Here is a 24,444-nt window from a genome sequence, read left to right as displayed (position 1 = left end):
ACAAGTCACGTGAAATCGAATGCGCTAGGGAGCTATTTATTATCTTCCAAGTACAAACATAACAAATCTTAACCTTCGCTTGTTGTAATTTCTTTCTGTAGACTATTCTCAACCATGAGGTGCACATGTAAGCGATAACGAGACGCTTCGGTTTGTCTGGGCGAGAACAGGAAACAACTGCTTACCAAGCATTTCGACGAGCGGTGGAGGCAGCATCGGTTTGTAATCTCCCACGAGACACGATGCTCTACTCAAACCTGAGCTTGTGGCTTGGGTCGCAGCTGATTGATTATCCGGTTATAGATGTGAAGGTTGGCGTACTTGCAGATCCTTTACGGTTTGTGTAGTATGAGCGAATCGATACACTACAGTACGCATGTAGTTTTCTTGTAAAAATAAATACAGTGGAACCCGTCATAACGAGTACCTCTTATAAAGAGATTTTTGGATAACAAGCAAATGTAAATGCTCAACCAATACCTCTCTTAACGAGTGTGCGATGCGATCAATAACGTTGTGTGTTGCTATTTGGTTTGTTGTGCCGAAGTGAAATAAAATGCAATATCGGTAAACATCGAACATTTATTTGAATTTTATTATAGCTCAGACAAATAGAAGCTTTGATTCTAACAATATGAAACTATAGCCAGGAGGAAAAGTGTCATATCATTGTGTGAGGCACAAGTGTGTGGTATATGTTGACGAATGTTCCTAGCGCGTTTTATGGACCTAATTGCCCATGAATTGTTTCCCCCTGCGAAATGCTGCCACTTGTAGGAATTTCATATGACAACATATGTGGTGTGCAAGTGTGTTGTAGATGCCAATACAATTATTGAAATCTTTAATGACCTTATTTATGCTCAAGAATGTTTACCATAACAAAAATTCAATTGTGATGAAACTGGCTTATTAAAGAAAATCTTACTGGAAATAAACTACAAAAACTTCCCAATTATTGCTATTGCCGCATAATGAGTTTTTTTTAAATAACGAAAGAGTCACTGGAACGAATTAAACTCATTATGAGGGGTTCCCTTGCAATTTAATTAATGAATACTATGCTGTTGCTATGCATGGAGTTATTCACTGCATCTATAAGAGGAATAAGAAGATATAAAATAAATTTACATTCATCCATACATCTCTGCTTGAGACAAATACAACCTTTGAAGAGTTGGATAGATTTCCATCGCTTAGCTACACCTGTTGAACAAGTGGTGTTAAAAAGCTCTATTACCATAATCGCTGATAAGCGTGATGAGTGATTTGCTGTGCGGTTTTACCGAACGACAATATTTGCCTAACCGCTTAAGCTAATTGGTTGTCATGGATTACCGGTACTTAACGTTCGTGGTGATAGATGTCCACCGGCAATTGCATATCGGCGTACGATACGCAACGATGGATGGGAATGGGCGCGTAATAACTTCTGTGCAAGGACATCTTTTTGCGTACATGGCTTTTGATGAATGAAGTGTAATGTGAACTGGAATCTAAAGTTCATACTTTATTGTCACTGTTTAGTGGAAGGAGGCCAAATTATCGCAACAAAGTTTTACTGATTGGCTCACAAATTAATAAAGTGCTTTTACTCAGTCGTATGCATGACTAACTTTAGTAAACTGAATCATATTATATATCTTATGATTGTAACAATAAATATAACTTGCGTTGTAAACTGCAAACTAGAAAAATCAATTAGTAAGTTCTAAATATTAACTTACCTTTTGTCGGATTCATTTACTTTAAAACGGAAAAACAAATTAAATAACAAAAATTAAACCAAATATTGCTCGCAGCGCAAGCGTTTGTAAAGAAAGTGGTAACTGGAAAACAACTTTACCACCAGCTAACGACCTTTTCCATCACGTGCAGCATGTGTCTGTCCTATGGTTAGAAACGGTCGTAATTAAATTATTTAACCCTCCACCCATGTATGTGTGTTCGATCGAATCCCGATAAGGAAAACCGCGCAACGGTGCTCGAATCCGTGCGAACCCTTGCAACCACAATGTGCAGTTCGGTGACCACAACCGCGATGAAGCTCGCAGCGAAAGGATACACTCTACGCCAGCGAGTGCGCCAGAAGTTATGTCCAAAGATTGTTGACGACGACCGGGACACCTTTCTGCGTGGTATTCGTCCGTGTAAGTTGTTTTCTTTGCTTGATGTGGTTATGGATAAAGCATATTTTGTTGCATTACCTTTCCTGTATACAGTTGTCATACTCGGACAGGTGTTTGGCATATTTCCCATCTACGGTGTTACCCGAAATGATCCGAAGAGATTTCGCCTGAAATGGTTCTCGCTGCGCGTCATTCTTAATCTAACCGTTGTAGTGACGGCCCTACTGCAAGCGTACTATGAGTATGGGCGGTTAAAGGCGATCGGCATTAACGCGAAGAACGTGAGCAGTTTAATCTTCTTCATTGATGCCTGTCTAATCAACGTGCTCTTTCTCAACCTGGCCACCAAGTGGCGCTCGGTAGCGATGAAATGGGACGAAGTAGATGACACGTTTAACAGACCTCCGTACCACATGCAGAGCTGGAGTCTCCGGAAGCGTCTGGGTGTTGTTTCTTTTACGTTGGTATTTCTAGCCGCTGGTAAGTGTATCAATAATTCAGTATCTATTGGAATAGTGTTTGAATTTCGCTTACCATTTGACCTGCTTCAGTCGAACATATACTGTCGATTGTAAGCAATGTGCACAATCAGATGGTGGAAATCAAGTACTGCAACTGGACGGAGCCCAACTACTTCCAGCATTATTCTCTGCGTAGGTTTGCGAACATTTATCTAAACTTCCCCTACAATAGCTTGAGTGCAGTATTCTTTACGGTAGGCGTGTACCCCGCAAACAGAAAGACGATTTTCCCGATTGAATAGATGTGTTGGTGTTTTGGTTTTAATTTCTTCCCCCTAGTACGTATCTTCCGCACTGACCATGTACTGGAACTATCAAGACATCTTCATCATCATGATCAGTATCGGGTTGGCGACACGATTTCAGCAGATTAACAACTACCTGAAGATACTGTCGGACGGAGTGCTCATTCCTGGGGAGGACTTTTGGATCCGAGTCCGCACCAACTACGTCGCGGTTTGCGAGCTGCTGGACGATGTCGATCGAGCAATATCGTGGACAATGTTAATCTCGTGCGCCACCAACCTGTACTACATCTGTTTGCAGATTCTGCATGTCTCAAAGTAAGATCAGTTGAAACCGCGAGGTTAAAGTGTGATGGTGTATAATGGTGTATAAATCATGTTAACAACTTTCCAGGAAACTGGCCAACACTGTCGAGGACGCTTACTATGGGTTTTCGCTGGGTTTCTTGATCGTACGCACCGTCATTGTGTTTCTGTCGGCAGCCCACATACATGACTGTGCGAAAAAACCATTGGATATTATTATGAAAATTCCCAACGTTGGCTGGTGTGTGGAGGTAGCGCTATTCATTCTAGATGATAGAATAGATAGAGAAGAATTGTTTTCGAACGCTCATAAATGTTCTTTTTCTCACAGCTTGAACGATTTTCTACGCAGCTGAAAAGCGAAAAGGTTGCCCTTTCCGGAATGGGCTTTTTCAGTCTTACGCGGCAGCTGCTCTTTTCGGTTAGGAAACAAAAGTAAGATAGCATTTACGTTTTAACAATTACTCTATTTTTTACAGATGGCTGGAACAATTGTTACATATGAATTGGTTATGCTGAAATTCGACCAAGAATCAGAGAGCAAGGGCAACATACCGCTTTGCACCAAGTTTAGACGATTCGAACACGTGTCTGTTTAATTCACTTGCTAATTTGAAGCATAAAAAATCCTCTTTGGCACCCAGTACAATATGTTACAGCTTAAGATGAGATCATAGCCCAGCGTTTTTATCTATTCTTCTTCACTTTTACCAACAGTGGGACTATGCGACCGGTTTGTTATTTTATTTCCGTATGTGTGTTTGTATTTGTGTGTGTATGTGTGTGTTTAATCATAAATAAGCATTGATCAGCGAAGCCACGATTGCGTTATGGGACGGCTTTTTGTATGCCTTCAATCACCGCGGATAAACATTAGTAAAAGACAACCGTATCCCAAAGGGTAAAGTCTGGGGAAAAGTTTTAAACTTAGTTCTAAGCAACCGTAGCGATGGCCTGTGGTGTCTTGAGCAACGAACCGGTCCGTCTAGTACGTCCGATAACTTCATCAATATTTTTTTCTCCTTCTGACGTTCTCAATGCTGACTCAACAGCACTGCGTCAAGAGGCGTCGACCTACGTGCCCGTACCATACCGCCCGTTAGTACTTCTCCAATGGTTAAGAAATCACTTGAAGCTTCATTGCGGTCGTTGTGTTGGATTTCAGGGATGGCAAAGTTCAGCTAACAAGTTTTTTCGCGTAGATTCGAATTTGATTCTATCCGAAACCGATGACATTTACACCGTTCAGATATGTGGTGGACCTTGAGGGGCTCTGTGGGCACTTGGTTGTTGGGCAGGAGGTGATTGCCTCCTGTGCAAGGGATGATTTCTGGTGGCTTGGTGTTGGAATACAAAGATCGAATAAAGAAAATGGTGGAATGAAAATCCTGAAGGTAATGTAATAAAACTAAAACTGCGTTTAAACTGTTAACTTTGGATTGGCAACTTATTGCATGTTGGTATAAAGAAGTGTTAACGAAAGCATGTATTTTGTTAAAAAGCTATTGAACTACCAATTTCAAGGCTTTAAATCAACAATACATTTTAGACATTAACATGACATAATAATATCCGTAAAATTTTTATTTCCATACTAAAAGGGTGCTTGTAAACAAGTCGTTTGATATTGTAGTGTGCCTAATGCAAACGGTCGCTTAAATGTACACAAACAATATGTAATGGGTAAGTTTTGCATTAAAATTAAAAATTAAAAAATAAAAATATAAAATATGTTTAAGCATTTGGTTGATATCTGATAACTTTGGGTCTAGTAGTCTGCATATATGTGAAAAGACGATGCGTCATAAACACGTGATTTTCAATTGATAACAAATCTCAGTCAGAGCATCAAAATACTCCGAGAAGCATAAAACCAATAATTTCATGACAGTGTAAGTAAACAATTTTGCTACAAATATCCTTTGTACAAATCAATAGTTTAAATGGGTGTTCGTGCCTGCCGAGCAGCAAATTGCACCAGCTGCCTCAATATCTGACATTATTTCCCCTCTCGCACTGTTATATCTTCGCTTTGATCATGTACACCCGTGGCGAGTAAACAAATCGAAAGGATTAATTTCGTATTATGTGATTCAATTTGTTGGAGCAAAACAATCCTAGAAAAGCGAAAAAAAACACACACACACGCACCAACCACGGATCCAATGTCAAGTGCTTCAAGTGACGGTGTACTTTATGGCGTGCAATAATACCATTAGATTATTAGGGACCTGGGTGGGTTGCTGCGTGTCTACCAAAACAAGCTGACTCGATGTGTACAATTTGACGCTTTCGATGGCCTTGCTGCTGCCCTACGCTTCGCCGAGGTGCACCGGTGGACAAGCAACTCATTGGATGGTTATCCAGTGAGCGTGATTTATCCATACCATCGCGTATATTGTGCCGGTAAGATTCCAGCAATGGCGTTCGCCGGTGCACGATGATTGAGGTCGGTTTCGGGTTTCGTATGGTACCGGGGCCGGTGCGTTCAAGCAACGCAACCCGGCCCACCCGTTCCCGGTGGCACTGGTTGCGGAAGCGTGGCAACGTCACATTCGTTAGGCCTGCCGCGGAGATCGATGATCGGAAGGAGCGCTTCTATCTGGCCATCGCATCCGGTAAGCGTTTCCGTATTTATGTGCTTTTAGGCACAATATCCCGTAACAGGAGAGTTTTCTATTTTTCTCTACATCCCGGCCCGCCATTGTTTGCTGGAAAAGTGCTGCGCTGGGCTCGGCTTTTCGGAGTGTTTCCGCTGTCGAACATTACGGCCACCGATCCGAGCGCGTTTCGATTTCACTATTTTTCACCGTACATCGTGCTGAGCGCGCTCAGCATTGTGGGCGGTTTGTTTATTATGGCGGCGGCGCTGGTGCGGCTTAATCGCGTCGGCATCAACGCGATGAACATTGCCGAACCGATCTTTTTCGGGATGTGCACGCTGCTGCAGCTGCTGTTCGTTCGATTGGCCCAGGCGTGGCGTGGCTTTATGGTGTACTGGGCCGAACGGGAAGAGATGTTCTTTGCCCGCCCGTACGGTGCCATTAATTTGCGGCGAAAGGTGATCGGCTTAGCGGTTTGCATCCTTACGTCTGCATTGGGTAGGCATGTGGAGCCGGGCGGTGGTGGCTTATCGTAGCTTTCGTTCGATAATTTTGCTTCGCAACTGCTTTTCAGTGGAACACGTGGTGTACGTGATCAACCAGGCGTACAACGTGTATCAGGAAAGCTTGACCTGCCAGTATAATGTAACGAATCCGCTCAAGCTGTATGGCACTCTGACATTCGGGTCGGTTTACCAATCCGTCCCGTACCATCATCTCTTGACCATGTACCTACTGGTGAGCATCTCCATCTACAAACACTGTTTGAGTTTACGGAAAAAAAATCTAAATACAAACATTTTGGCAAGCAGATTGCATAACTCTAGGCGATTTTGTTTGGTTAAATTATCTGTGAATGTCCTGAACTTTCATTTTTTCAAACATATCCACAGTACACGACAATTTCGCTTACATTCATTTGGACCTTCACCGACCTGTTCATAATGCTGGTGGCAACCGGTATAGCGTGCCGCTTCGGTCAGCTAAACAAACGCATCGACAGTAACCTACAAAACGGTTCTGAAGCATTCTGGGGCGAAATGCGAACACACTTTGTCGGGCTGATCGAGCTGGTCGAGCGGACGAATCGCATTGTCGGCCCACTGCTGATCGCTTCTTGCGCAAACGATATGTACTTTCTCTGCCTGCAGACTCTCAACGCGTTGGAGTAAGTAACCTTATGATAATCAATAGATATGAGGTCGAGTTTTCCTTCGCTAAAAAAACAATAATTCCCCGACAGAGATAAACCGTACGACATCAACGATTGGTACTTTCGATACTCGTTCACCTTTCTGATATTACGCACCTCCGTAAAGCTTTGGTTCGCAGCGGACGTGGACGAAAATTCGGTACGAACGCACAAACTGGTGCAAAAGATACGCAGTGAGCACTACAACGATGAGCTGGAAATATTGCGCATTTGCTCGAGCGGTGGTGTATCCATCTCAGGAATGGGATTTTTCACTATTACACGCAGGATATTTCTTACCGTAAGTGAGTGTTTGGTTGGGGTGAAGTGTCAAAGGTAATCGTTAGTTCCTTCATCCACAGATGGCCGGATCTATATTGACGTACGAGCTAGTGTTGATGCGATTCCATCGCTCCTCTAAAGGCGTTGGAGAAGACCTTCCCTGTGGCTATATTGATTGAAGTGTTCGGCTCGTTTAGTTGGTTGTGATCTGCATCTTGGGCTGGAATAGAAACTGCTCCGGGGAACATGCTCGCACGATGCCCTGGTTGGCGGTGGTCTGTGCAAAGTGTAGCATTACTAGCTCGTACGTAATAACTGCTCCAAGCATCTACAAATGAATGCGAAATAGATTTAACGTTTCGCATCGCATTTTGTTTTATAAATAAACTCTTTACAAATCATACCGTAAGCATTGTTTTCTTGGTCAGTCGGAACAGCCCCATTGCATTTATCGCGATCGAGCTCTTGCGGATGAAGCTGTAAAATCTTTCCAGCTGCAAAAGATGCCACTGTCAGTATACAAAAGTGACGCGGAAGGCATTTGTTTAGGTGCTCAGCATTGATTAAAGTATGAAATTTGCATCTTTACTGTTTAGCGGCTCCTACAAAGCGGTTTGATTTGGCTGGAGAAACCTACCTCACTGCACCAATTACTCGTTGGCACACGGCGGAATAGTTTGAGCGGTTTACGGGCGACCTCATGTACGGCTGAACAGTAATGCATCGTAAGAAATGTTCTCAAAATTATGAAAAACAGGGAAAAGTAGGTAAATACCGTCACAATAATAAAATCATCAGTTCGACTAAAATACGTAAATAAAAATTAACTTACACCAGGGACACTAATACAACGGTACAGAGCAACTTACTCAACGAGATGGAACAGTTGATAGCATATCAGGTACAGGTTAGTGCCGCAAGAAACGACCAGCAATGGAGAGCAGATGCTCATCACATGCTCCAGTAGCTCGCATACCATCACGTAGTCAGAATGGATTTCGCTCCAGAACTTTTCTCTAGCAACAACCTGAACTGTGGTGTAGAATTGAATCCTGGAATTGATGCGCTTAAAGTAACCTGCAATCGAATCGCTTATCATAATAAGCAACACATCCTGCACGGTCCAGGCCATCGTTAAGGCTGTGTTTGCGTACTAAACAAAGATACGGGTGACCTGCTGTAATTGTCATTGTGGAAAATTGATATATTTACCTCTAAAAATATAAAGGAGGGAAAGTTGTATGGTACTCTTCGGAAAAAGAACCCGTAAGTGCGCAGCGCATAGTACTCCGGAAGATTGCTGTAGTTCCAGTGGCAGGTGCGTGCTTCATCCACTCTCGCGTTCACGGTTTTCCCGATCGACAGCATATGTTCCGCTACAACCAATCCAATTGCGTTGTACAATATATATTAAAATATATAAATGCATTCTTCCTTCCTTTCTTACTTCCATACCGAATCCCAATACCATTAGTAGCAACGCTATTCCACGGATTCTACGACACGATCGTGCGTTTTGTTGGCGTGCATTGTACTGCATCACCTCGAGCGACTCTATCTGTTCCCATTTCGGAACGACGGTTGGCCACCGATAGGCTACACGAAGCAGCAGTAGCATGATGATGATCACATCCAAATAGAACAGCGGTCCAATCAGGTTGTCCGCATTGACACCTATTGCCTTGAGGCGGTCATACTCCACGAAACACAGGAACAATCCCACGTGTATCAGTCCTAACGAGAGCACTGTTTGAAGCGAACACCATCGAAAGTGCCAGCGAAGTGGTTTACGGGTGAGGACACCGTACAGTGGAAATTGTCCAAATAGCAAAAATATGACCAGTATCGGACGGATGGTGTTGTGGAAATTCATCGCACTTTTAACCGTTCTGTTCCGATGGTTACCGTTCTACTGCTAGGGAAATGAGATCAGCGGACAAATGACTTTGTTTGTGCTGGGTGCTTAGTACGAAAGTTATTAATTGTTCACGAATTACCTTTGGGTGAAAAATGGAAACTTCTCATAAATAGACGGAATGGGTAGATGAAATAGATTGTCGGTAGGCGCTGATGATTTATGAGTTGTAGTAGTACAGGTAGATGGGACAGTGATTGTATTTCAGTAAGCTGGTCTAGGAATGACACAGGCCTTGCCGTTCCTTCTTTAGAACATTATGTTACGTGTTTTATGACTTAACTCGGTATTGTTTAATCAACAAAATGTAATATAGAAATATTTTGTTTGAATTTTACACCAAAAATTATATGTTGATGTTGGCAAACAGTATAAATACAGCTGTTTTGAAACAAATAATCACTAAAGTATATATTTTTTGTTGTTTGTGGATTTTCGCTGATTTTATGCATTAATACGACGAGAACAATCCAACCTCTGTCATCACACCAAGTGATAAACGATGTATGCAGGTATCGTACTTCAAGGAAAAGATAACCAACCCTAGTAAGCGCCACTGGTGAAGCATAATCAATGCTCTAATCATCGTTCAAAGCCACCAGCAAAAGCATATCACTTATCGGTCCTATCGCAGAAGCACTAACGTATGGTGAGTGTGGGATATTCTCTTATCTCTGACCTAGCTACGGTACTGTTTTATCGTTTACCGGCCAAAAACCGAAGAATGCATTCGAACACATTCGCCAGACGCCTCACCTTGTTCAGTCTTCGACAGTCTGGACAGTTCGTCGCGTTGTAGGAGGCAGAAAGGATAGTGTTTTGCGTTCCCTTTTTAAAGACCACCACCGTCCATCAGCATGCCCGTCCCAACGCTGTACTACTTTCCGATGAGCCCACCGGCCCGTGCGGTGTTGCTGCTGATGAAGGAGCTTGAACTGCCGATGAATGTAAGTATAAGCGAAAAATGTACAGCCAAGTGTTTTGCAGGCAGTGTGCACTAATTGTGTTCGATTCTGTTCGCTAGCTAAAAGAAGTGAACCCACTCGCCGGTGAAACGCGCACCGAGGAATTCATGCGCATGAACCCGGAGCACACGATCCCAACGCTGGACGACAATGGCTTCTACCTGGGCGAATCACGTGCCATTTTGTCGTACCTAATCGATGCCTACCGTCCCGGGCACACGCTCTACCCGAACATTCCGAAGGAAAAGGCCCTCATTAATCGGGTGCTGCATCACGATTTGGGCTCTTTCTATCCCAAGTTCTTTGGCACCATCGGTGCACTGTTTTCTGGTGCAGCGACGGAAATTTCAGACGAAATGAAAACCACCACCCAGAAGGCGCTCACTGACTTGGAGCACTATCTGACACGGAACGATTACTTTGCCGGGGAAAATCTCACTATAGCAGACCTTTCCCTGGTGCCGACGATTTCTTCCGCCGTCGTAAGTAACACTACCACGTGTATTGCGTGTTGATGTGTATTGTTTCATCGGAAAGTTTTAAACTACTACCGTACTTTGGTTTACAGCACTGCGGTTTGGATTTGACCAACTATCCACGACTAAACGCGTGGTATGAGAGCTGCCGGGTGCTGAAAGGATTCGAGGATGATCAGGAAGCTGCCCGTCAGGTTGGTGAATATTTGCGCTCCAAGTTTCCCACCGGTCTGGAGGCGTTGAATTGACGTCAGATTCCGTTGAAAAGCCGTTACCAATACCGAAAGAATGTGCAAGATAATGGTTGTAAAAATTGGCTTTGCTGTGTGCTAGACTGTGCGGTGATGAAAGCGAGATAAGAAGCCGAAGTTGTTAAAGATTTACTGTGTTGCATTGATGTGGTGAGTTGGTTTGTATGAATAAATGCGTGTTTGTTGTATTTGTGAGACGTTTCTAAGCCGTTACATTTGATTATCGTGTCGTGTGAAGGTTGAGACAAAATCCACGTAAGTAGTTGTGGTGAAGGGGAGTTTACTGTTACAGTTGAATAATAGTTTAGTGTACTGTAAATCCTCAAATTTTGCTAGTTGGGTTAAAAGGACAAATTGTGTAATTTAATTTAATTTAGAGCTTATATGCTCTGAACACTGCTGGAACTAAAATGTTATTAATTCTCTCTTGCGTTCTGTGAGAAAAAAACATATTTTTGAATTTTACATTTTATAACCAAAAGTCATGAGTTGCTCTTTGTTTTCCGTAGGATAAATCCGGTTTAAGAATTATAAAATCTGTTCACATCCATCACTGTTTATTTATCAGTCTAAAGTCTTGTAGTGTGCAAGCTCCACGACGAGCTAATGAACTGGAAGGCGGAAGTAGCTCACTTATTCGTAAATATTTATTCGGGCCACGTAAACCCTCAATTGGTTGGATTGGATTACTATCATTCCTATGCGGCCCTTGCGAAGTATGAATCGGGTATAGTAAATTATCGGGTATGGTCAATGAATGCAGCCTACTCATGATTTTCTTGTTTAATTGGTGTAAGGCCAAAAATACACGGACCACTAAAAATGATGCGGCACAGGGTATAAACAAAACAAATGACAACACTACAGAATCGCTGAACATGTCAACGCCTACTTCCGAACAATTCTATATCTCGCTGAAAGAGTCTATTATTTGCCTGAACGAATCTACAACTCGCTGAACATGTCTATATAATCCTCGAAAACCCTGTAATCTTGTCGCAAAATTCTTGGTCGCATTTTGCGACCAGGATTGGCAAATGAAAGGAGATGAATGGTTAGATTGGCTCGAACGAGTATTTTTGGCGACTGACAAAGCTTTAACGATGCTGTTTTATTGAGGTAATCCTGGTTAGCACTTGGGATAGATGACATCTTTTAATCACAAGTGTTTGCAGATATGGGCTGTGGCTGAGCACATAAAATCAGCGAGAAATTTATTAAATCTTCGTTTTGTTGGACCTGATCTCAACAAAACATCAAAATTCCTCCGTTTATCCATAGGGCGATGCCATTTTTACATGTCTGATTATCTCTGATCGACAACAACTGGCAAAGCAACGTCTACTTAGGTACTACTTCAATATTTTGTGACTAATACAGTGTCAAAACTCAGCTGAATCAACCATGAAATAATTACAAATATGCTCAACAGAACCAAGTCATGGAGAAGGCGAAGACAACTGCTTAATTGTAGCAATTATGTAGCAGGTCTAATGTGGGTCAACAAATCAACGAACTAAAAAAAAAAAAATGAATCGTCATTTTTTTTATTCGGAAGTAACGGTCCAAAAAGGCCTTATTGCTTAAAAAATCGTCATATTTTATCAGCATAATATTTGTAAAGAAATAGTCATATCATGTCGATTTATAAAATCATACCTTTTGATAATTTCAATGTCAAAATATTCTATTGTTTCGAACTCTAATTTTCATCTGGAGTCAAATCTTTAAATTTAACAATCGTTCAATGAAAAATAACGATAATAAATAGAGACATTCACTTTCCGGCCTATCGCAACACTAAATTTATCGAAACCATTTCCTGGTTACGCAAACGGCACCCTCACAACACACGTGACGATGCACGGTACAATCTGTAGTCACGCATTTTCGTTATTAGGAACCTCCAATAGGTGATCGCCCGAGGTTGATAGCGTAGCGTAACGTACAGCGCCGTGGAAATAGCAAAAGTGTCATTACCTCTTGCGTTCTGGTTCGCGTTCGCATTCTCCACCGTTGCTTGCACACAGCAGTAGTAGGTAGCATCGGTGCAGATGTACGAAAAAGCGGCAAACCATTTCAACAAAACCATGAGCATCGAGAATCCCCACATTCGCAAGGGCAATGGGTATGGGCGTGGAAATTGGAAAAGTTTCGGTCGACAGTACGTTCGCCCGTGCGTTGGTTCGTTCCATCATGCTGTAGCACCGGGTAAACTGGAGAAGCACTGTACCAATATTACGCGTGATTTTTGTTTGTTATGTTTGATGAAAATTGCATCATCCCTTTTATTGTTTTACTTTTTCCTCCCGATCACGTTCAACATATTCCGGGCAAAAGTTCTGCTGCTCGGTCAGTGCATCACGTTACTGCCGGTGGTGAACATATTCAGTGCAAATTACCGCACGGCTCGCTTCAAGCTGCGAAGCTTCCGCTGCATCTACTCGCTGGTGTATCTAGCACTGACCGGCATTTACTGCACCCTCTTCATCCGGTGGTACATTAGGAAGGGACTGAACCTTGCCTACTTCGGTGCGTCGGAATTCTGCGAGTGGTTAAAAGTGTAATTGCAATAGAATGGGCTTTTTTTAATGTGTGTGCGTGTCTTACCATTTTCCCCTCAGCTAACTGCATCTATATGGTGGTGGTGTACCTGTCGGCCTGGCTGTTTTTCTTCATAGCCCTCCGCTGGCAGTCGATACTGGGTGCGTTCAGTCGCTGTGAGCGTTCGTTTTTGAGCGACCACTATCGCCGCCAATCGAAGGGCCGCTTTGCACTTGGCTGGAAGATACGGTTCACCGGCTTTGCCATCTTTGCTCTGGCGCTAGTCGAGGACTGGCTGAACTACTACTCCGCGTACCAGAGCAACATCGTACAGATAGCTACGTGCAATCGGACCAACGTGACGGTATGGCAGAACTTTTACCTACGCGAGCACCCGCACGTTTTCCATTGGCTACCGTTCAATGGGTTTACGATTGCAATAACGGAGGTAATACATGATCGAGATCGAGAGTTGTGGATTTTAAAAGAGTGACTTCACTTCAGTGGATCAACCGTTGCATGCGCTACACTTGGACGTACCTGGACATCTTCATCATCTCGTTCTGCTACGGTGCCCAGTTCCGGTACGAGCAGATCTTTCGACGCTTGGTCGCCGTGCAGGGTATCGCTTGTCCGACCAACTTTTGGCACGACGTGCGCATGGACTACGTGGCCGTGTCGGAGCTGGTGCAAGTTTTGGACGCCCAGTTCGGACACCTGATCCTGCTCGCCTGTGCGAACGATATGTACTTCATCGCGACGCAGCTCTTCAATGGGTTTCAGTAAGTGCTTGTTGGTGAGTTGTTTACAATGATTGGAAACATTCATTCCCACTCCCCCCACAGACGCCGTAGAGTCATTGCAAACTACGTGTACTTCTGGTACTCGCTATTGCTTCTCATGTTCCGAACGATCGTGATGCTTTATGTTGGATCGGGAGTGTACGCCGCCTCTACCAGCCCTCTTCAGCTGCTGCGAAACGTGCCTTCCCAGCATTGGGGCATTGATGTGAGTTGGTCTGGTGAGTAGAAATCATAAACATACTAATCGAACTTCCCCAACACTTGGCCAGCTGCAACGGTTAACAGACGAAGTCGCTTCGGGTGAAAATGTCCTTTCTGGAAAACAATTTTTCTTTCTAAAGCGTCAGCTAATTCTAGCGGTAAGTGATTGTTTGTACCTGTTTAGCCCGTGAAACATGCAATGCAAGGATCAAATTGCAGTAATGCTTAGCGGTGTTGTTGTTTATGTCATTCCAGATGGCCGGGACATTGGTGACGTACGAGTTGGTACTGCTGGATCAGGTGAAAAAAATACCCGACACCTCGACCGACTGCTCCTACTTTTGAGTCGGTTGGGTTTGATTTCCCCCTTCCGTAATCGCGTGACACTCAACGCACACACAGCACCGTAAACAGCACCTGCAAGCATTCGCACGTTTTGACGCTCTCCCGCTCCCGGGAGTTTAATTAATCGCTTTCTCCTCGAGCCATGCTTGAATGTTTGATTGTTGGCGAGCCAGCTCATTTGACCGCAACCTTCACTAGCACCAGGATCCTTCGAAATCGTGTAGCGCCGGACAGCCAAGGGCACAAGCCACACTCGTTTCGTAGCAAAGGGCCGAAGCAGACGATACCACGCCGCACACCGCGCGGTAATGATACATGGTGGTAATTAACGCGCCGATCCCGATCAACCATGGAATCGCCAGCAATTGATGACTTCCACCGGGCGGTGAGGCCGTTTCTGCTGATTTCGCAATTGTTTTCGCTCTTTCCGCTTGGCGGCTTGTACGGTCGAACGCTGCAGGATATTCGGTTTCGGTGGTTTGGGCCTGGTACCGTCTACAGCTTTTACTTCTTCCTGTCCGGGCTGCTCACGCTGGTGGCGCACATTTATTACAGCCTGACCGTGGACACGCTGGGCACCTCGGAAATCAGTAAGTAACGTCGCGTGTGGCCTGCGAGTAGAGCAGTAAGGCTCACTCAAATGTCGTGTCTTCACTCGCAGGTAACATAATCTACTACGTGCTGAATCTGTCCGGAGCAATCGTACTGCTGGCCATAGCGGCACGCTGGCGAACGATCATGGAGAAGTGGCGCAGCTTGGAGGAAAACTTTCTGCATCCTCCGTACGCCGAGAGACGGTTTTGGAGTTTGAAGCGTGTCGTCGCGGCGATTGGCAGTACGATGGTTGTGCTCGCTTTTGGTAAGCTTACGGCAGGCGGCACACAACAAACGCGCGCTGTTGCCACTTTACTAAACATTTTATTCCTTATTTTCATCGCCCCCTTCAGTGGAGGACACATTGCACGTCGCCTCGGTGTACAACACCAACCTGCAGTACTTTAAGCGCTGCGACAACAGTACACCCTTCTGGACGCTGTTCTACCAACGCGAGCATCCCAAGTTCTTCCACTATTTGCCGTACAGCTTGCCCGCTGTGCTGCTGCTCGAGCTGACGCACAAGATATTCCTGTACGTGTGGACGTTTATGGATCTGTTCATCATTTTTGTGGCACTCGGGCTTGCCCGGCGGTACGAGCAGTTCTATCGCCATGCGGCCCAGTACAAGGGACGGCATGTGATGGGCCCGGTTTGGCAGCGGTTGCGGCTGGACTATGGCCGGATCTCGAGCTTGGTCGCGTACATGGAGGGCATTATGGCACCGATCATCGTTTGCACTACCGCGTCCGATCTTTACTTTATCTTTTACCAGATGTACAACGCTTTCCAGTAAGTTAGGGATGTATGGTAGCTTTCCGGACACTAAAACCGTATTTCCTCTATAGGTTCTCTGCCTCACTCATCTCGGAGTTGTACTTTAAATTTTCACTCGCATTTCTAATTTTTCGAACGCTCGTTATGCTGCTGATCGCTTCCAACATACATGTGGCATCGTTGCGACCGCTCGACATCTTACGCTCCGTGCCGATGAGCTGCTGGACTATCGATGTGAGTATGACGAACAGTACGTGTTGTTGAATTGCTACTGGAGCTGGTTAATTTCAGGTACAACGATTTACGCAAGAGCTCCTGTCTGGTCGGAACTGTCTCTCGGGACATGGATTTTTCTTTCTCAATCGAAGCGTCATACTTGCGGTAAGTTTTATAAGTTATTAACCTCATTTGCATTAAATACTTGTTGCTTTTACAGATGGCAGGCACGCTTATCACGTACGAGCTTGTGATGTTGAAGGAGGTTAACCCGTCTTCGGAAAAGAGCGATTTTTGTGATGGTGTAAAAAGACTTTACTAAACATGTGCTTCGCACCTTCCAACATGTGTGCATGTGTATTTGCGTGTTACTCAGTGAGAATTTAATGCAGCACTAAAGCTCCACCATTGCTTGTGATAATAAATTAATATATTTAAATGAGCTTCTTCAATCCACGTCTATATTGTATTTCACCGAATTGTTTTGTATTTCCCCTTTTTTATTTTAATAAAGAAACCATTCAATCGCAAACTGATTTTCATATGCACGTTGATTTTACAAAAAGAGAACCATTATTCAACGAAAATTTTCTCTCGACAGGTCTCGACATAAAATTGTCGTTGAAATTTCTCTTAAAAATGCTATCCATCGTTCTGTTGAAAATTTTCACCCATTAAGAAATTGCTTCAACTCAATATTCTCTCAAACGAATATTTCTACTGAAATGAGTTTTGATAAGGCTGCAAGAGAAATAGCTGCAGTGAATTGGAAATAAACTTCTCTAGAAGCAATGCTACTTGAACAAAATATCCACCTCCATAGCACGTGTTTAAAATGTAAATATTGATTGAACTTTTTCACCTACGCTTGGAATATATAATTCATGAACCTTTTCATTATAAAGTATAGATCATTTTTATAGGGTTGGGCAGCTTGGCCACTATCAATGTTCAATCAATGAACAAATCAATGTTCAAAAGGTAATATTCATATTCATTCATATTCTATAATTGCACACTTTAAACCCAATTATTGTAAACCCTTCAACACAATGAAACTGGTGAAAATGAGTTCTGCAATGGATGTATTGGAACAGTACAAAACGCTGTTACATTACACGTTGGTCCTTGGTTCGGGTTTTCCATAAAATAAGTAGCAAACATACACCTGTTCCCGCACGCCCGCATGATAAACAAAATACTGTCGTAATAGTGACTTAGTGAAAAAATAGCCCGTATAATAAAATAGTATCGAAACACTTATTTTTGTTTTACTTATTGAAGAGTTAATTAAAATGAGTGTTTTTTTACGAAATAATCTATATTTATGGTACCTAATCGTGAGGTACTACATTGTTTTTCAAAATATTTTTTTGAAATGATTTTCATTTGGTTCTCAATTTTGTTTAGAATTTGTCCTTAAGTTGGTTATTAAAATTTGATAAAAGTGACGTAAAACATAGTACCTGTTGCTGTTAAATAGTGCACCTAAATGTTCTTCTTGTGATAGCCTTTGAACGAGTTGATTTACTTACTATTAATGTTTAAAGTGCTAATATTATCGGCCGTTGTCAATAAATTGTATGAAGAAACAAAAAAAAATCGCCGTTGTCAATAAAATACGAAACACACGGAATAGTCGCCTTATTAGACTTTTCACAAGCTTAAACATTATATTTAAATAAACACATATTTTAATCCGTTTGCGTTGACTATGAGTTTGCAAAATAGTTTTCTCCCTTGCATTACTATCCATTCAATGAACTTCCTATGATGATTGATATCATAAGACATGTCTTCAACCATTCCCTCAAAACGCGCTCTTATTCACGTTTTCTTACAATTGAGCTTACATGATCATACATGATTTGCACATTTCCCATTGCATTCCCAGCCAAGGAAACGTTTAAATATCCCGGTCTGGATGTCGTCTCGGTTTAGTAATGTTTGTGTCGTCGCACCATCGGAGTTTCAATGGGTTTACAGAAAATATATCCAGCAGAGAAAAGCAACAATTCAACGGAAATGCTTTCCAAAACTGTGCGAATTCTTGATAGTAAGTCGCATGCTTTGAACAGTACTATAATGTGGTGATGTGCTACAGCAATGTTTCCTTTGCTTACAGAAGACTTTTACCATCCGCCAAACCGGCCGCGGTTCATCAACGGTGGAGGATACTTTTGCCGCTCGATCCGACCGGTGTTGATTGTGGGTCAAATGTTTGGTCTACTACCGCTCGATGGTGTGTGGTGTGGCCGTTGGTGGAGTATCCACTGGAGACTGCTATCGTGGCGCAACCTGTACGCACTATTCGTACAGCTGGGTGCACTTATAATGGCGTGCTTTTCCTTCGCCACCTTCTGGTATAGTGGTGTTGAGTTTGCTAAAATAAGTACGTCATGATGGCGTTGGCACAGCGGCTCGAGCAACTTAATTTGAGGCGATTTTTTTACATTATATTCCAGTGTCGTGGTGGTTCTTCACTCTAAACCTACTAATATCAATCAACTTTGCGGTACTTGCACGCAGCTGGCCACAGCTTATGTCCCGCTGGGTACAGCTTGAGCAATCCCTGCCGGATCAGCCGAGACTGAGCGCTGCCTGCCGCAGAAACGCACGACAGGTCGGGCTAGTGGCGACAGTTTTGCTCACCAGTGGACTAATTGAACATGTGCTTTCGAAGCCGGCTGGACTGCATCGGGCCTACCGGTGTCCGATCCCGAACCTGCTGGAAGCACACTACAAACAAGCGTTTCCGGAAATGTTCTCCTTCGTGCCTTACAACCCATACATTGGCTTTTTAGCACAAACGATCACGTCGCTGCTTACGGTGTACTGGAACTATGTGGATCTGTTCTTGATATCCGTCAGCGTCGGCCTCCGCACGAACTTGGCGCAGGTGAACGATGTGATCGCAAGCTCCGAAAAGCTGTACCATCGAGGCATCTTTTGGAAGGACCAATGCACGCACTACCGGCGTGTACTAGGTTTGATACGGCACGTGAACAATCATATTGGCGTGTTTATTGTCATTTCTTATGCGAGCAATCTGTTCTTCATCTGCGTCCAGCTAGTGAATGTTTTCCAGTGAGTTTGCTGGTTAGATCGGAGCTGTACAAAAGCACATCTTCTTCAATCCGGCATTCAATATTTCTTCATTCCATAGACAGAATTCGTCTTTCATCGTCACTTCGTATTTCTGGTATTCGCTGTTTCACCTTATTGGGCGCATTGTTGCCGTTTCCTTGTACGGTTCCGCAATCCATGACGAGTACTGCCGGACACGCACCCTGTTCTACAATCTACCGGACGAGTACGGCTACACTGATGAGGTACGCATGCTTTCGATGCTTATTTTACCGACAAAAGTGAAACCTAGCACACGTCATTTGAAGCTAACCTATTTGGAGCTGCAGAAAACCAACATAACATGTAACGATATCATCTTTCAACATTCTCCCACCCTGCAGGTCCAGCGGTTCCATCGACAGGTCGAGCATGACTCGGTGGCATTGAACGGCTATGGCTTTTTCTATTTAACGCGCAAACTCATTCTGAAGGCATGTTTTACCATCACCCTCTGCCTACCATTACTTTCTCTCCTTTCCATTCACTTCCTGGGTTAGAGGATCCTTTAGCCACGCTTTTTGCCTAGGTTCTTACCATTTCTTTAGCCACTCCTCCTCTTGCTAATCCAGTGTTTGTCCTAACCCCTTTCTTCCCGCAGATCGCAGCTACGGTCGTAACGTACGAGTTGGTTTTGACGCAGGTTAACGAAGCGGAAGCCAAAAATGGTGACGATAATCCTTGCACGTGAGTAGCCTACAAAACAGTGTGCCAGCGTGTCTATGGGGTTTCCTTTTCCGGCCCGGACCGGACGTAAGGTCAAGTATGCGAACCGGAACTTGGTGATGACAAGCGATGATGATGATGCTGATGGTCAAGCCCAGGTCGGTTGTCGCATTGGTTGTTGGAGAAAAGTGGCAAGAAAAAATAAATTCAATCGATGTCACTGCGAAAGTGGCTACGTTACGTTGGTCAACAAGGCATGGCATTCAAGGAAGTAGTTGTGGTGGAAAGTTTTGAACATAACAGAGGCGGTGAGGGTTAGCATAAGAGATAATGAAAAAGTAAGTAGATAATAAAACTTGACAGCAGTACTCAATGAGAAGTATTGCGAAGTTGTTAGTCCACTTAAGCAATTCTTGTCATTACTCCAGTCTCTCATTAATAAAAAAAAACAGGGAATTGAAAGTTGGTAGTACTGCAGTACAAAAGGTTTGTTAGTTTTCTATCGTTACGTGTGTGCTGCAATAAGTGTGACAAATTGGACTTTTAATTTAACTAATTTGACTTTTAATTCAACTAATACTTTTAACTAAACAAAAATCCAAGTGACTTTCATTATTAATACAAAAATCAATAGTATACTGAAGGAGGAAGTAGACTGGAGGATACATTTTTAAAAAATGTGTTCTTGAGAATTTTTGTTTTTATCTATTTTCTTTAGTGTACTAAGTTCGTAAAGCTATTGTTCTAATTATTCTATCATTGTTAATGGTTTGTTAAACTGTCTATCAGCATAGTAGGTAGTAGTACTTCCTTTTACTTTAACAAATGTATATTGTCCCTTACGTTCAGAGCTCAAGGATTTATGTTTAAGGGCATTCAAAATGTATTTTGATCCAAACGAATTGAGATTTTCTCAGAAAGGATCAAAAAGCTTATTCAAGGATAAAAGGCATAAATTCACTATCGTTCTGTGGGCCATATAATAAGAAAATTATAAAGAAAATTAAACCTTAAAACTGTCTCATAGAAATTACCAGCTGTGGTGCTAAATTGCGAAGGATAAGACAGTGGGGAAGTTAATTATGTACACTGACTGATTCTATCGTTTTTATAAAGTAGTTAACTACGATTGGTTTTGGGAGGGTTGTAGTGAACTTATAAAGTTTAGATGTTTTTGATTTTTTCTATGTAAGTTGATAAAGAATATAATTAAACAATTCATTGCATTCAGTTTTGTCTATCTCGAATGTTCTCCAACATTCTTCATAATTATTTCCTTTGAATTTATCCCTTACAAAAGTTATTGAAATTTCATTTTATCCGAAAATATTGTACCAAGTATTTGTGTCTTGCAAACGGACACAAATACTTGTGTAGCGTAAACAAAACAAACAGTTATTATGACAAAGCAGTGCCCTAAGATTACTAGTCGCATTACCATTTAAACTATGTTGTTTACAGCAAACGGTGAGATAGGATCACAATTGCATGCTCAATGAGTATAATGAACTTATAAGTTATGTATTCTACACACCAACTTAAAGGCCGCGCAAAACAGTGACTAATCTTTGCCGCAGTCGTGTTTTGAATGTACAATACGCTTGAAGCTGTAGAATGGCTCTAAAGCTTCTCGAGAACAAACTTCTATTTCGGCGAAATAATGTAATAAGGTAATAAGTGCAAAATCAATTGCAATACTTTGTTCAACGAGTTGCATTTCTTGGTTATTTTCTTATTTTGAAGTCTGCAGATCGATGAGCTAGTGAGCGAAAAGCGAAGGAAGATGGGATTTGCTGTGAGTGAAAACCACGATACCAAACCACTAATTCAACCGACCTGGCACACCTGCCTGAAGCGCTGGTGTGCGTCCTGGCTCCACTGGCCAAGGGTGCAGCGGCGGGCCAGTCGCGAGGATTGGCTGTTCAATGGCACCTTTCACGAAGCGTCCCGCGGCGTACTGATGATGGCTCAGCTGTTCTCCATCATGCCCGTCTGTGGCATACTGGCGAAGGATCCGCGAAAGTTACGCTTTTCCTACACGGCGGGCCGTACGTTCTACGCCTACTTTTGTGCGATTGGCATCGGCTTTCTCGCGACCATGTCGGTGTACTTTTTCGCCAGCAAGCGGTACCACTTTCAGAAGATGGTGACGGCGTTCTTCTACTGCTACAACCTGTATGCCATGTATCGGTTCGGGCGGCTCGGTCAACGGTGGCCAGCGTTGATGGTGAAGTGGGCCCGCGTCGATGACTCGTTGCCACCGCAGAAGGGTCTATTTGAGCGGGCGGTACTGGCGTACCGGATTAAGCTCTGCTCGATCATGGTGATGGCACTGTCGCTGTCCGAGCATTTGCTCTCGATCGTGGCGGCGGTACACTACTCGAACAACTGTCCCGCCGTTCACGATCCGTACGAAGCGTTCTTCAAGTCCAACTTTGCATTCGTGTACTACTACTTCCCGTACTCGACGTGGCGCGGCTTTCTGACCAAATTCTTCAACGTGATTTGCAATTTTATGTGGAGCTATGTCGATTTGTTTGTGATCGTCATCAGCATGGGTTTGTCGCACGCCTTTCGACGCATCAACGCCCATCTGTTCCTGCACAAACGAGAGGTACTCTTTCCGTGCAGGTTGTTGAGGATGTGAGTAAATTTATTCGATATCTTTCGTTGCGCCAGAAAATGACGGAGCAGTTCTGGGGCGAACAGCGGCAAAAGTATCGGAATGTGTGCGATCTAGTGACGACAGTGGACGATCACATCTCCGCCATCACGATGCTCTCCATTTCGAACAATCTGTTCTTCATCTGCGTTCAAATCCTCAACAGCATGAAGTAAGTGTCTCGGTGCTGGTGTCTGTCTAGATTCTTCAGCTGCGTACAAGTGCGTTCCTTTCTTCTAGCTCGCGACCCACCCTGGTGCACACCGTGTACTTCTGGTTCAATCTGATCATTCTCATCGGCCGTACGCTAGCCGTTGCCATGTTTGCGGCGGAAGTGAACGACGAATCGAAGCGCCCGATCGAGGTACTGCGAACGATACCGCGCGAGGGCTGGTGCCTGGAGGCGAAACGGTTCGCCGAGGAGGTGACGACCGATACGGTCGCCCTGACCGGGCTCAAGTTTTTCAGCATGACCCGCCAGCTGGTGCTGAACGTGACGGGGGCAATCATTACGTACGAGCTGGTGCTGATACAGTTCCACAAGGACGAAGCATCGGATGTGGATTTGTGTAAGCTAAAGCGCATGGACACGTTGTAAGCGTGGTTCCGAATTGTTGCTGCGCTTGTATACGATGAGGACGATTGGTCGCTTTCCGTGTTTTTTTGTCGTTGGACGTCGTTTGCTGTTTGTGTAGTTTGTATTCGATGTACTCGTACCGTAGCCGTTCCATGTTGAGTGTGAGTGTAGTGCCACTCCCGAGAGCTTGCCTCTAATATGGTTTCCCTTTTTTTGGGTTTTGATATAATTTCAGGTTTATTCGACCCGTTTGATGACAAATACTAATAGTGTAAGCATTTTGTTGCTTGTGTGAGCGTGCTTTGGATGTTTGCTGTTTACTCTTTTTATTGGCGTTCATCCTTTCCCGATAACCCTTCCGGAAAGGGGAAACTATTTCCAGCAAACAGTGGGGAAAGACTGTATCTTATTTACCTCTCCAAAAACCCACGGTTCAATTTTGATCATCTAGGCTTCGCTTCAAAAATCAAACTCCGAACCATCCTTCCTGGAAGCGTCTCTAGCGAGACATCTTTAAGAGGGTATTTGGTATTAAACCGGCACCATCCTTCGCTTCGGTATCGGGAAAAGGGCTGAAATCTAATCGATTGTAAACGCTCCAACCGAGCATGCCGAGCTCATTAATAAACAATCGTTTCGGTATCAATATTGCATACCGTCTGTGCTGTCTCGCCTGGAATGCAAATGTGTGAAAACGTGTACCAAAAAAAAATAATGAAAAAACGATGCTTTGCCTGATTATCTGCATTTTTTTTTTAAACAAAACCAGGTTACGGAGGGCCGATATTCATCATCTTTTCTCGATAACTTTATGCAAAGTTGATTCTTCCGCTGAGACGAAAGACGCCGTCGGTTTAGTTCGCTGACCGGACTGGACGGGCAAATGAATGTGGAAAATTTAATTAAATGGAAATGAGCAGCAGCGGCAGAATGGGTTTCAGTATCGCCCGCCCCAAATGCCCGATCTCGTTTGGTGATGAAAATTCACACCTCCTTCCCCTCTCCCCGCCTATTGGGGCCAGTGTGACGACACACCGAAAATGAATTA

The 24,444-nt window shown here is 43.5% G+C and overlaps 5 protein-coding genes across 5 annotated transcripts; 4 read left to right on the top strand and 1 right to left on the bottom strand.

The window, feature by feature from the left end:
- The first annotated feature begins 1,944 nt into the window (after positions 1-1,944).
- On the top strand, positions 1,945-24,379 carry LOC1268493 (uncharacterized). The gene is made up of 34 exons (XM_061649160.1): positions 1,945-2,150; positions 2,223-2,609; positions 2,681-2,844; positions 2,930-3,213; positions 3,290-3,452; positions 3,533-3,622; positions 3,681-3,794; positions 3,919-3,934; positions 5,613-5,819; positions 5,922-6,302; positions 6,379-6,542; positions 6,698-6,972; positions 7,048-7,238; positions 7,285-7,297; positions 10,032-10,140; positions 10,218-10,640; positions 10,727-10,828; positions 13,306-13,417; positions 13,462-13,877; positions 13,934-14,211; positions 14,275-14,454; positions 15,103-15,368; positions 15,440-15,637; positions 15,726-16,164; positions 16,221-16,383; positions 16,441-16,530; positions 16,586-16,674; positions 18,895-19,452; positions 19,532-19,697; positions 19,836-19,925; positions 20,093-20,178; positions 21,901-22,771; positions 22,837-22,991; positions 23,060-24,379. Exons 1-34 carry the CDS (start codon positions 2,015-2,017, stop codon positions 23,415-23,417), a joined length of 7,734 nt encoding a protein of 2,577 aa, XP_061505144.1. The 5' UTR covers positions 1,945-2,014; the 3' UTR covers positions 23,418-24,379.
- On the bottom strand, positions 7,207-9,569 carry LOC1269165 (gustatory receptor for sugar taste 64a). The gene is made up of 6 exons (XM_061646092.1): positions 8,734-9,569; positions 8,491-8,654; positions 8,148-8,431; positions 7,916-8,081; positions 7,683-7,772; positions 7,207-7,606 (listed from the first exon to the last, which is right to left on the bottom strand). The coding sequence occupies exons 1-6, from the start codon at positions 9,149-9,151 to the stop codon at positions 7,472-7,474; spliced, it is 1,257 nt and encodes a 418-aa protein (XP_061502076.1). The 5' UTR covers positions 9,152-9,569; the 3' UTR covers positions 7,207-7,471.
- LOC1269164 (glutathione S-transferase 1-1) lies at positions 9,924-11,082 on the top strand. The gene is made up of 3 exons (XM_307765.4): positions 9,924-10,140; positions 10,218-10,640; positions 10,727-11,082. Exons 1-3 carry the CDS (start codon positions 10,051-10,053, stop codon positions 10,880-10,882), a joined length of 669 nt encoding a protein of 222 aa, XP_307765.2. The 5' UTR covers positions 9,924-10,050; the 3' UTR covers positions 10,883-11,082.
- Positions 12,936-13,529, top strand: LOC3290784 (uncharacterized). Its single transcript, XM_061646093.1, has one exon. The coding sequence runs from the start codon at positions 12,940-12,942 to the stop codon at positions 13,450-13,452; it is 513 nt and encodes a 170-aa protein (XP_061502077.1). The 5' UTR covers positions 12,936-12,939; the 3' UTR covers positions 13,453-13,529.
- LOC1269163 (gustatory receptor 5a for trehalose) lies at positions 18,842-19,470 on the top strand. Its single transcript, XM_307762.4, has one exon. It carries the CDS (start codon positions 18,908-18,910, stop codon positions 19,454-19,456), a length of 549 nt encoding a protein of 182 aa, XP_307762.4. The 5' UTR covers positions 18,842-18,907; the 3' UTR covers positions 19,457-19,470.
- Positions 24,380-24,444: the final 65 nt, after the last annotated feature.

Source organism: Anopheles gambiae, chromosome 2 (genome assembly GCF_943734735.2).
Source record: "Anopheles gambiae chromosome 2, idAnoGambNW_F1_1, whole genome shotgun sequence".
NCBI lineage: Eukaryota > Metazoa > Arthropoda > Insecta > Diptera > Culicidae > Anopheles > Anopheles gambiae.
This window is presented reverse-complemented; position numbering and strand designations above follow the sequence as displayed.